Source organism: Acinonyx jubatus, chromosome B1, assembly GCF_027475565.1.
Source record: "Acinonyx jubatus isolate Ajub_Pintada_27869175 chromosome B1, VMU_Ajub_asm_v1.0, whole genome shotgun sequence".
Lineage (NCBI taxonomy): Eukaryota > Metazoa > Chordata > Mammalia > Carnivora > Felidae > Acinonyx > Acinonyx jubatus.
Window position 1 is genome coordinate 74,005,842 of NC_069382.1, and position 13,484 is coordinate 74,019,325.

The following is a 13,484-nucleotide window of genomic DNA, read 5'->3' on the forward strand; positions in this document are numbered from 1 at the left end:
GATTCCACGGAGAGACAGAAGTTACGCTTACTGCTACACAACACACTCAGGAGTTTGGAAACTACAAAGTTTATATACGTGGAAAGAGAAAAGATGTTTCCTGAAGCTGTGTACAAATTTCAAAGGAGGAAAAAAGCAAAGTTTTGGTTAAAATTACCTATATGTATCAAAAAAACTCACAACATTTTGTTGGTTCTCAGGTGTATCCTATGCAAAACACTGATGTTATTTGATAAAGTGTTGTATTCTCTTTTTCTTCTTGCCCTAAGCTATACTTTGTTTCCGCAATTTACATATTTCCCAGGGATGAAGCTCTTTCACAAGAAAGCCAGCGTTCTGTTCTAAAGAGCAACCCTCATTAGCCCTGGGTGGCTCTCACACCCCCAAGAGCTCTGCAAAGTGGGGATTTCCAGCCTGGCCAGAGTAAATGGGGCAGGCCCCAGGCAAAATTCGGGTTTGTGGTAGGTTACTTCCTGCCCCCCTTCACGCAGCCAGGGCCCTCCTGCTCCCCACCCCACCCCCAGCCCCCTCCCCTTATCACCTGGGCAAACTGAGATTATCTAATCCTTCTTACTTCTGATGGACTGACTGATTGAATTTTAATTAAAACCCATTCACACTGAAATGTTATCTCCACTAGAACCTCAAGCCTTTTAATTGTGGAATTAAAAGCTCTCTCCCTCTTTAAATAAATCTTCAGGCCTCAGTAAATAGATGAATAAATACAGGAGGAGGCTGGAAGAGCCACTTGAAATCACGGGAAGCCTACCAGACTGGGCCGGAAGATAATGTGATCTCATCTATTTGGGGTGATCCAAGGAGGTGGAGCACGGCTGGTCCCACCAAGCTGCTCCCCGCCAGCCAGAGAAAGGCAAGCCTCAGCCAAGGCTGCCGGGGGCTGCCCGCAAGAGTGATAACACACACGCCCCGCCCCCGGGGTTCCCATTCAGTCCTCACAGGAGAAAGGGGAGGGTTTAGGATCTCAGAGCTGGAAGTGCTACAGCCAGGAATCCCCCACAGGCCTGACTCCAACGTTGCTGTGGGTCCCTCTGCGGTGTCAGCCCCTAAAGGGGGGGATCTCTCCCGGTTACCTAGACACTGCTCAGGGGTCCCACACCAGCCTTCCCTGAGTTTGATGAGCCCCCTGGGCCAGTTCCCCCCACACCCCAATTTGCAGATTCAGATATTACTGGCTAATATTTAATGATGTTTTCTATCATAACTCCTCACCCCAATCCACGCGTCTGATATCCTAACCTATCCCTTGGGCTCTTACTCGGTTCCTACCTGTTGTTAGGGGTATATGCTGGAACACACCCATTCGTTGGCAGAGTTACAGGTTTATGGGGGTCCACTCTACTTATTTTTGGGTAAAGATTTTGCAATTACCTGAAATGAGCTCCGGGGCAAAGGCATACCTAGCTCCAATGGCCTCTGACGTTGTGTATACAGCTGTCTTTATTCAGCAGCTATTCTGAGCACCTGCCCTGTGCTCTGTTCTCTGTTCAGGTGCTGGGAAAGAGCAGAGAAAATCCAACACCTGTGCCTTCGCGGAGCCTATGATTCTAGTGGGGGAAACCGTACCTTATTTCTATACAAAAACACATGCCATGGAGAAAAATTAGTAGACTAAGGGAAATGAGGCTATCAAATACTGAGACTGGATTTTTTGTGTGGTTTCATCAGTCCTAGTATTTTATCACACACATATCAAGGGAAGCAGTTACCCAGCTGTGAAATGCATCCTCTGATTGGCTGGGGTCCAAAAAAGACCGCTAGAATGACAAGGTAACATGAAACCACCTCTCTGTGCTCTTCACAAATCCACTTTCCTCCCTCTGTTAGGTAAAGTGGCAATGCCCCTTGCCTCCACCTACCGTACTTCCTCGTCACAATACGTCCAAGTACTTACAAAAGCAGAAATCAGAAAGCGAGCGAAGATCACCTGTGAACGGGGTGCTCTGAGTCCTCACGGGAGGCTGACTGGCAAAGGCAGTCTCATCTCTCACCCCAAACGGGGACGGCGCGGCGTCGATGGTGGGAGCGTCTGCTATAAAAGAATCAAAGTCGTCCTCCTCTTCCAGGGCCTTCTCCCCGGCCTCCTCCTCTTCGTCCTCCTTTTCTCCTTTGCTCTCTTCTTCGTTCCCCTCTTGCTCTCCCTTGAGATGCAAGACAGCAGGCGAGGGGAAATTCTCTTCTGTCAAGCCCTCGGGGCCCGAATCCAGTTCTTTAATGATTTGGTCATACTGGGTGATGAAATCTTCACCCCCTGGGTTAATGACCATCGGCTTTGAATCGTGTTCGTCCTCGGAGATGGGAGACACTAACTCCGGGCTCGGTTGCGGGGCTATTTCCAGCTCCTCTTCTTGTTTCGGTCCCTTGGACGCATTTGGAAACAGGTCTAAATTGTCCCTACCGTGTTCCTCCTCTGAATCCATGCCTGACGGAGGGCTGGGCTGGGGGCCGTTGTTCAAGGCAGGACCCTGAACCTCAGTCTGGGCTTGGCTTGCAGGGCTGGCGGTTTCCGCCTGTACCTTCCTAGTGTCCTCAGAGTCCTTCTCGGCACACAGCCGGTACACCATCACATCATCCTGGAAGTCGGACTCTTCAATGTAGGACCCTTTGAAGAGCAGGATGGCGTTCTTCTTCATCTCCTGGATGTGTCTGGGGGGGTCGACTGGTGCCGGCGGGCCCGAATTCTCCAGATCATCATAAGGCCCGGGGGAGCCCACGTCCGCCCCTGAGGAGATGCCGGTGTCATAGCTGTCATCCCACTCCAGCTCCGTGTGGCTCTTCTCCTTTCCTGGAGGCAGCGGAGAGCCCGTCTTCCTGGGGAGTTGCTGCGGGAGCCTGAACACAGGATAGGGGGAGCCGACGGCGCTGTCCTCCGTCAGGCTCTGGACAAACGTCTCCGGGTCAGGGGAGTCTCCGTCGTACAGGGCGGACCAGACTCGGCAGTCCCTCATGCAGCGGAGGATGTTGGTGTGGGCCTCCCACAGGTACTGCAGGTAGCTGATGTCCAGGGCTTTGCCGTACTCCACGATGCAGGCCGACGGAGACGACACCTGGGGCACTGGCTGCTCCACGGCCCCTGCCACGGGAGGCAGAAACGAGTCAGAACGAGCCCCCTGCTTACCCGTACAACAGGTGGGGAGACAAAGGTAGTGGACACTGATGTGACTCATTTGGCTGCTAAGATTTTGTCCCGCCAGCTACTTTAGTTCTAATTAACTTCTGAGTAAAAAAAATGGTTAGATTTTAAGAAGGAAAGCTAAGAACAGAATGTCTTCATAGAAGTTATAGAATCATAGAGGAGACCTAGAACTCCACCATTTCTTTTTTTTTTTTAAGTTTATTTTATTTATTTTGAGAGAGAGCAGAGGAGGGGTAGAGAGAGGGAGAGAGAGAGAATCCCAAGAAGGCTCCACACTGTCAGTGGAGAGCCTGATGCGGGGCTCAGTCCCACAAACCGTGAGATCATGACCTGAGCCAAAATCAAGAATCTGACACTTAACCGACTGAGCCACCCAGGTGCCCCAGAACTCTACCATTTCTTTTCTTCTTCTTTTTTTTTTTTTAATGTTTATTTATTTTTGAGAGACAGAGAGACAGAGCATGAGCGGAGGAGGGGCAGTGAGACAGGGAGACGCAGAATCTGAAGCAGGCTCCAGGCTCCAAGGTGTCAGCACAGAGCCCGATGAACTCTACCATTTCTTAAATGGAGAACTTACATGGCAGGTGCTTTTTCAACACTACCCCTCCCAACAGCCCTATATGGCAGATATCATTTTCTCCATTTACAGGCAAAGACACTGAGGCTCAGAGACAAAAGATCACCCAACTAGTCAGGGGCAGAGCACAACTCAAGCACAAGCTGTCTCACGTCAACCCCCGTTCATACTTTGTTCGATGCCACACCTTTGCAAGCTTCCTGTCTCTTCATTATCTAAATCTCTACCAGGCCATACCAGAATTATGAATTGCATTACCTGTCTACCCACCCACCTACGCCACTGTTCATCCATTAGGGCACTCCACTGTCAGGCGATCCCAGAGTGGGAGAGTGGAAATAATGTGGAATTTGGAATCAGAGGACCCATCAGCTGTGTAGCCTTGAACAAGTCAACTCCTCTGAGTATGTTTCTTCCTGTGTAAAATGGAAATACTTCTTTCTTCAAAGGATTAAATGTGAATACAGGGAAAGAATGTGGCAAGTTGTAGGCATTTGACAATCGCTTGTTTAATTTAAATTTTGAATTATGCAGCAAGGTCAGCCCCAGAATCATTCTTGAAACAACTTTCTTAGTAAATAAAAAAAAGACATCAGTTGTCAAATACGTTCTAAAAAATGACTATTGGTAGGAAAATAGAAGATATCTGGAATAGTTTACCTAATAGGAAAATACATTTAAAATAACTTGTACTGCCAAGTAAATTATTAATTTCCATGATCACTGTATCTTTATTTAAAGACCAAGAATACAACCACCTTAATTTGTAACAATTACATCTACACCAAACACCCTGATATTTTCCTGGTCAAGTAGCCCAGCTCTTAGAGAAAATATACTTTATCTAACAGGATGGTGCCTGGATAGACAGGATGATATTGTTTGGGGGGATATCAGAATACACACTGGAAATACCGGGGTCAGTACCAGGGTTGGACTCTTTCCTAGCGGTCACAGGAAAGGCAGAACGTTCCCGAACTGAAATAGCCTTCTGGCCACCGAAGATGAACAAATGCCCCCTTGTTTCAGCTGCCTGCCAGAGGGCCAAGGTTGATATAGGTGACCATTTAAATTTTACCTGTGCAGGGCCTGGGTGACTCACAGTCAACCGAGCATTGACTCTTGATTTCAGCTCAGGTCATGATCCCAGGGTCCTGGGATGGAGCCCCACGTGGGGCTCTATGCTGAGGGTAGAGCCTGCTTAAGAGTCTCCCGCTGCCCTTCCCTGCTGCTTGCACACTCCGTGTCTCTCAATAAATAAATAAATTTTACTTGGACAAGATCAACTGCAACTGGCAACTAGCGCGAGTACTATAACTCCTATTAAAACAAACAACAACAACAACAAAACAAAACCAGAGTATTTATTTAAAAACAAATAAAACCCTCGGAGTTACCTGGGTGGCTCAGTCAGTGAAGCATCTGACTCTGCGACTCTTGATTTGGGCTGAGGTGATGATCTCATGATTCCTGGGATCAAGCTTTTCCCCGCACTCCTCGGCTCCCACCCTGTGCTGTCAGCATGGACCCTGCTTGGGATTCTCTCTCAATCTCTCTCTCTCTCTCTCTCTTTCTCTCTCTCTGCCCCTCCCCCACCTGAGTGAATACTCTCTTCTCTATCAAAATAAATAAATAAACTCAAAAAAAAAACCCAAAAAAACCTAAGTAGGTCAACGAAATGAATCAGATATTGTTGCCACATCACAAATTTCAAGCTTTATGATGATATATTATTGGCAGGCAAGCACGCACAAAGGGTCATCTTAGAAATTAGAATAAGGACTAATTCTATCTTAGCTACAACCATCTCCACATCTCTACCCCCATTCTGTTTAAAAAGACATGGTGGCACATATTTTCATATATGTACTCTGAGGATGCCACTAAAGCCTGGTCAAAATAAAGGTCTGGTGGGTGGTGCCTGGGTGGCTCAGTCGGTTCAGCATCCAACTTCAGCTCAGGTCATGACCTCATGGTTTGTGAGTTCGAGCCCCACATCGGGCTCTGTGCTGACAGCTCAGAGCATGGAGCCTGCTTCGGATTCTGTGTGTCTCTCTCTCTGCCCCTCCCCAGCTCTGTCTCTCTCTCTAAAATAAATAAACATTTAAAAAAATTTTATAAGACGAAGCAGAAAAGACCCTCCCCAAGTCATTCATAAATGAAATGGGGCTCACTGCATTATTCCCTGTCTACCCAAAGAGACACATATCCAGAGGAGGAATGGCATCTGGCATCCTTTTTGTTTAAAGATTATTCACTAGGCGAGTTCCTTTTACCTGAACTATCATGTGTACACTTTGACCAGAGAATATAGTCCCTCTCCTGGTTCCCAAGAGTCAGGGTGATCCCGCTGGAGCAGCAGACGGGGGTCAGGGCGAGCAGCTTGGCCGCAGAAACAGAGTAACAGTCTCTCTCCTTCACGGCCCACCTCTGACTCAGCATCATGTGGTTGCAAGGGATCAGATACCTGTAATGACAACACGGCTGCATTCAGTGTCTGCCACATCCACTCCCATCGGGACTCGTCATGGCCCGAGGTGGACGCATGATACATCCTCTCCCCACTCTCGAGCCAGCCATCCTACCAGCCCCAGGGCTCACTGGCTTGCGTAAAACCTGCGGAGGGCTTCCTTCTTCTGGCAGAACCACCCCCTTGCAGAGGGCCCTCACGCTGCAACCTTCACGAACTGCCTCCTCTCTCACCGGGTCCGCTATCGCTCTGCCTCCATGTCTGCACCCACGGTAACCTTCACTAGGAATGTGCTCCCCGTTCCCTGCCTCACCGATGTCTTGTCATCCTGCAAGGTCCAGCTTCAGTGTCACCCTCTCTGGGAAGGCTTCCGGGGCTTCCTCCTCCAAGACAGAGCTACTCCCGCCCTCCACTACACTCACCGCCCTCTCCTAAAGCACGGGTACCTAGACTCACAATTATTTCAGCATCTCAGAACACTCAGACACTCAGTACAACGTGCTACCAGAGCAGGGGCCTTCTTTAACAGTTTGGTTTCATAGTCCCAGAAACTCTGGCTCGTAGTGGATGCCGAATGACCGCAGCCGCACGAAAAGGCAAAGACCCACTCCACAGTGCAAACCCCCTCTCGTACTCTCGTGGTTGACCCTGAGAAAATATGGTGGCGAAAGGTATTCTGGTCACCAGTTCCAACATGGGAGCTGGGGACAGGGAGAAGGGATGTCCCAACACCAACAAGCCAGCAAGGCTCTAGGCACCAGCAGGGTGTCCTTCAGTTCAACTCAATTCTGACCGTATCTACCTGGAGACAGCGTCCACAGGTGAAGGGTTCGGTCCTACATGACTGTCGCCCACATACACACACTTCAGATGACCATCGCAGGCCAAGGTTATCACGTGTGCTTCTGACCAACCTGCTATAAATGGGAGGTTCCAACAACCTCCTTGGATATCAAATAATACGCTGCAGTGGCTCACTGAACTCAGAACAACATTTTACTTCCTGGATCACCAGTTTATTACAATAGGATATAACTGGGGAACAGTCAGATGGTGGAGATGCATAGGGCAGGGTGTGGGGGAAGGGCACAGACCTTCCATGTTCTCTCCGAGGGTATTGTTCTCCCCACATCTCTGTGTGTTCAACAACCTGGAAGGTTTCTGAACCCGGTCCTTTTGGATTTTTATGGAGGCTCTATTACAGAGACACGGTTGATTAAGTCACTGGCTGTTGGTGACTGATTTAACCCGGGAGGTCAGGGGAGTAGGACCAAGAGCTGTAAGTAACCGTCTAATCACATGGTTGGGTCTCCTGGCAACCAGCCTCCATCCCCAGACTTGGGTCCTGGAGTGGCCTTATCAACATAACAAACACATCTTTGTTCCTCTCAGCATGTAGGAAATTCCAAGGGTTTTAGGAGGTCTGTGCCAGACACAGGACAGGACAGGGACCAAATATGTATTTCTTTTATAAATCACAACTTCACAGTGGCCAAGGCCTCATCAAGGAACACTAGGCCCCACTGCACACAAAATGCTTTCCGTGGGTGATCAAAAATACCTGAGTATCACTATGAACCTAGAGATAAGAAAATCTGGGCAATCAGTTCTGACGCTCTGGGAGCACATCCACGGGCTTCACAGGTGGAATAAAGTTTGTTTAAATGGCTGACACTCTTAACAGGGGGGGGGGGGGGGGGACAATACTGTTCCTTTAAACAAAGATGGAAAAAAAGGGGATGGAGGCAGCATTCCAGAGCCAAGTGTCACTCGTACACAGGGGCCAATTCCCGAAGACCTGAGCCATGATCTTCAATAAACCAGAATGTTTTTGTTTCTGTTTTTCGCTTTTGAGAAAGAGGCAGTACAGAAGAAAACAAGCTATGATGAAGGATTCGGTGAAAAAGATAGAAGTACAACTTTCAGGGTGTGTCTGGAGGCCTGAGAACAACTAAGCTGTGTCTCCCACTTCCTGTTGATCCAAATGAGGAAGGTACGTTTACATCAATGACTGACCAACGGCAAGAGCCTGAGTCAAGGAGGAAAAAAGACTGAATTCTTTTCATGGTGCTTTACATGAACGATCTTAGTAACTTTCACAGTGTGAAACAAGTTTGCCACTTAGCCCTCCCATTCCCAAAAGAACCACCACACCATTCTTCAAGTACTCTGCCAGAGGCTCCTAGTCTCTTCTCCCCCACACCCACGGGCATATAATCCACACACTCCTGAAGCCTAAACTTGGAATCACCGAGATCCAGACATTCCCCGCAGGTCTGATGCGGTGGCATCGACTTTCATAAATTCGAGTGTATGAATATCAAAGGTCATAAAAACAAAAAGGAAAGAGAGGAGGACAATATGGGCAAGGTGACAGGTCTGTTCTAATTCTTGGCCCAGCTCTGGGGTCTTGATCCGAGCACTAGCGGAGAAGAAACAGAAGTTGTAGGTTGAGGCACCAGGGTGGCTCAGTCAGTTAAGCTTCTGACTTCGGCTCAGGTCATCATCTCACAGTTTGTGAGTTCGAGCCCTGCGTCAGGCTCTGTGCTGACAGCTCAGAGCCTGGAGCCTGCTTCGTATTTCCTCTGTCTCTCTCTCTCTCTGTGTGTCTCTGTGTCTCTCTCAAAAATAAACAAACATTTTAAAAAAGAAGCTGTAGGTAGCAAAATGAAGGAGGTCTTTTCACAAGGATCTCTGTGAGCAGAGATGCTTTGGTGACAGACAGTGATGCAGAGGAGAGAGGCTTTCTCCCACTTGTCTACACAGGGCACAGCTCTGGCCCTGAGGGCACAAGGGAAGGCAGTGCTGGGCCAGCACCTCAGCACCTCTGCGCTCTCAGGTGGGGACCAGGCAGGGGCAGAGGGAGACAGCACCAACCAAAGGGGCCTCACCAGGCACTGCTGTGGCAACTGTGGTGGTGGACACACTTGCTTGTGACCATGGGTTAAGACCCCTCCCTAAGGCCAAGTTCTTAGTTGACAGGTGAAGGCCAGAAGACCCAGGAAAACATCGTGTGGTTGTTGAGATGGACTGTTCTCATCTCACTGGCTGGTGAGGCCTAGGGAAACTCATATCACATAGGATTTATTATCTCCTTATTTTGATCATTAATTATTTAAGAAAGAAACTGCTTCAATGCTCTGATACACTGCAGGAACTTGATGACTGCTTACAGCTCCAACCAAGCATATTTCATGATTTAAGTTGATATACATAGATTTCTGCTCTTTGTTTGAAGCATTTTTTAGAAATGGAACAGTGGATCAAACCTAATAAAGCTATTTATCAAATATCACCAGTGGGTAGCTGGAAATTATATTAGAATAAAGACTAATTGGGAATTTGCAACTTTGCAAACACATATTTTCAGCAGAAACTAAGAATTTTCTTCTGAGTAAATCAAATAAACATTCCCTATAGGCTGAAGCAGAGGTTTTATCAAATTGAAAAGGGGGGGGGGCTGGGTGGCTCAGTCAGTGAAGTGTCTGACTCCCGATTTCAGCTCAGGTCATGATCTCGCAGGACATGAGTCTGAGCTCTGCTTTGGGCTCTGTGCTGACAGCCCAGAGCCTGCTTGGGATTCTCTCTCTCTCCCTCTCTCTCTGCCCCTCCCCCCTGTGCGTTCTCAAAATAAAGAAAGTTAAAAAAAAAATTGGAAATGGGGAGTGAGTTCACATAAATAACCCCTCCCTCGTATTCACAGTGCTTCCACAGCACCTCTGAAATGAAGGATCATCCCAGAGGGAAGAGTGGGAAAACCATGCGTTGACCCTCTGTCTTCCCATCCCTTACAGGGAAAGATTAGGAACAGAATGAATGTCAGAAGCTGCCCTAATGTCAAATATCAAAATGAAGTGGCTGTCGATAAGAGAAAAATCACTCCAGAATTTGTCCTCAAACCATCTTTTCATTTATACTACACACACTTTGTCTGGAGGCTTTTATTTAAATTCAAAAGCAGTAAAAGTAACCAGAAACTAAGAAATATCTGATTTTAGAGATCCAGATTACTCAAAGCCGTCCTACGACACAGCAGGGGGAAAAAATGATATCGTCCATATTGTCCTCTCTTTTTTTCATTATTTCCCCAACCCTTCGCACCCCTTGGCCCACTGTCCCTCTCCCTGGCTCTCACTCATTGAAGTGAAGCATCCTTGCGTCTGAAACAGTTCAGTGACAGCCAATCAATAACAAAGCGCACACATTGCCTACTGCTACACTGACAACACGAGCGAAACAAAGCAGTACAATGAAGTAGGTAAGGTGTTTCTATGAGATGACAAGAACCTCAATAACGCTCCGAGAGGCAAAAATCTACAAAGCAACATCAGTAAATTTCAAAAAGATTGTTTTCCAAAGACATTCTGACTGTACTTTTCCTAGCCATCTTCCCCTAGGCTGGCTTGCCTTTTTCTTCCCCCTGCTCTCCTCCAGACACCTAGCTCCCATGCAGGATGGAAATGTTTCTCAAGTGGACACACAGCAACGCACTTTCCTCTCCGAGCAAAACATCCTCTAACTGAACACAACAGGCAACGCAATTCAAGAACCTGACGATGGACCAGCACTTCCGGAAAAAATGCCCCAACCAGAATATTCAGAAACGGCATTCAGGGTAGTAAGCAATTAAATTTTGCCTAAACTGGCAAGTGCCAGGAATATGGGGGTAATCTGTCACCTCACTGCTTATCAGCATTTCCCGCCTGCCTCTGGCCTATTCTACGTCACATCCATGCAGGCAGACAGTTTCTCCTTGGTTTTCTGCTCACTAAAGTAGCCTCTCTTTTGGGGGTACCTTATTTCAAGTTATGGCTCCTGATTATTATGCTAACCGTAAGAAATATATCACTTATGAATGGATTATCACTTTGCAATATCAGTATTTAGTAGTATTTGGATTGCAACAAAAATGGACATATAGTTATTATTTATCACATAACAAGTAAGTTCAATTCGGTGGACTCACATAATCTTGACTGCTCTACTGCCTCTCAGCCCCACACGTTTATCATGTGCGCTCGAACTACTATAGTGGCAATAACAAAAAGGACAGATTATAAATCTGTGTTTTATGTCCCTGAAGATAAAGTTTAAATGACTAGAAGAATAAGGATTTTGCTTTGTCTTTGCTTTTGTAGATTCTAAATCAGAAAAGACAACGTTTTCATTAGTTTAGGATGTATTTTCCAGGAAATTCTCCTCCCTTCAATTTGTGTAGTATGTTACAGCATTTCAAAAACACTTTTCAGATAGCCCCACACTTGATTCTCCCAAACATCTTAGTATGAGCTAGAAATTCCAAAAATAGAATAGGTCAAGTCAGCAGTTCACTCTCCTTCTAATGGGATCTGTTACACTTTATCAATTTAACCACCGTCATTCACAGCCTTGTTTTCATAATTTTAATCTCTTTACCTCTTTCTGCTGCAAATGTAGTAACTTCTTCCATTCTATCTCCTAGTTGACTCTTTCTCTCTTAATCTGTGCCCCACATGCTATTTACCCAAACCCCTGATTTTTCATTGTAATAATTACAGCTTTTACTTCTAAGAGTTCTGATTGGTTCTTGAAATCTGTCTCTCATTTTTGCATGATCACAAAAACACCATTTCTTTAACAGAAAATAACAAGTGTTGGCAAGGATGTGGAGAAACTGGAGCCCTCGTGCACTGTTGGTGGGCATGTAAAATGGTGCAGCTATTATGCAAAACAGTAAAAAACTTAAAATAGAGTTACCATGTGATCCAGCCATCCCACTTCTGGGTATATCACCCACAAGAATTGAAAGCAGGGTGTTGAAGAGAGGTATCTGTACTCCTATGCTCCTAGAAGCATTATTCACAACAGCCAAAAAGCGGAAGCAACCCAAAATATCCATCACCAGACATATGGAGAAACACAATGTAGTATATATAAACAGTGGGATATTATTCAGTCCTAAAAAGGAAGGAAATCCTGACACATGCATCAACATGAAGACAAAATGAAAAGTGATAAAGTTCAGGCACCAAAAAAGGGTATGATTCCACCTAAGGGAGGTATCTAGAGAGTAGTCAAATTCAGAGTCAGAAAGTAGGAGAGTGGCTTCCTGAGGCCGGAGGAGGGAGACATGGTGAATTAGTGTTTAGCAGGACACAGTGTTCCTGTTGCAAGGTGGAAACATTTCTGGAGCTGGATAGCAGCAATGGCTGCACCACAATGTGAATGTCTTTAATACCATTCACTGAACTGTATGGTTGCGATGGCAAATTTTATGTTCTGTGTATGTTATGACAAATATAATTTAAAATGGGGGGTGGGGGGGGGACCTGGCAGTTCAGAGGGCAGAGACCAGGAAGCTGAGGGTTCCCGCGAGTCTGCTGCGTACCTGACTTCCGTGTATATTCTCCATTCGCTCATGGATTCCTCCAGGCAATGAGATAGAATTCGAAATAAATTGGGGCGCCTGGGTGGCTCAGTCCACTGAGCGTCTAACTCTTGATTTTCACTCAGGTCATGGTCCCAGGGTCATAGGATCAAGCCCCACGTCCAAGCTCCACACTGAGCATGAAGCCCACTTGGGGGCTTCCCTCTCTCCTTCTCTCCCTCTCTCTCCCTCTCCCTCCCCCACCCCCCGCTGCCCCTCTCATACTCTCTCTCTCTCTTAAAAAAAAGAAAAAGAAAATATTACATAAAGGGCAACTATCATTATTGTATTATCGCCATCATCCTCATTAAAGAAACAAGGAAAATGCTTGGGCTCAGAGAGCCTAAGACCAGGTAGTTACGTGGGATTTGGCTTCCATCACCCTATTCAGAATCTTCGACGTGTGCCCTTCAGGCACTTTGCTGGGAAACGATTAGCCCTGACTTGGATATGGAAATATCTCAACCATGAGCCAATTTCTCCCCCTTCACATGGCACGTGACTGGGTCTCAAAAGCAGCTAACAAGATCTCTGAGGGCCGTGTTTAGCACAACGAGCACCGCACCGCATCCCGCGTAGACCAAAGGTGATGGAGGAGTTGTCCCCAGCTGGGCCACATGTGATGAGGTGGCTCGGAGGGGAAAGGCTCTGCACATCCCCAGCAGGGCCAGGCTTCCAGGGAGGCTGAAAAAGACAGCTGCATTTCATGCCCCCAGCGAAGCAGCCTTTAGGAATTTGACACTTAAATATAATCAGGTTTTACCGTGGTGGGAAGCAAAGTGTGGTTTGGGGCAGTAAGAAAGGCTTTAACAAGTTGCTCTGAGGGATTCCGTTCAGGCCTTGCTAATGCATCTGTCACGTCAGCAGACACCTAACG

At 47.0% G+C, this 13,484-nt stretch overlaps 1 protein-coding gene across 5 annotated transcripts in view; it reads right to left on the reverse strand.

Moving 5' to 3' along the window:
- FHIP1A (FHF complex subunit HOOK interacting protein 1A) overlaps window positions 1-13,484 on the reverse strand; it is a 242,186-nt gene that overhangs the window by 12,772 nt on the left and 215,930 nt on the right. For all 5 annotated transcript variants that reach the window (XM_015081392.3, XM_015081397.3, XM_053216866.1 and 2 more), the window contains 2 exons: window positions 6,008-6,198; window positions 1,946-3,091 (listed from right to left, as the gene is read on the reverse strand). In XM_015081392.3, coding sequence (XP_014936878.2) covers window positions 1,946-3,091; window positions 6,008-6,198 — 1,337 coding nt within the window. The remainder of the gene's footprint in view (window positions 1-1,945; window positions 3,092-6,007; window positions 6,199-13,484) is intronic.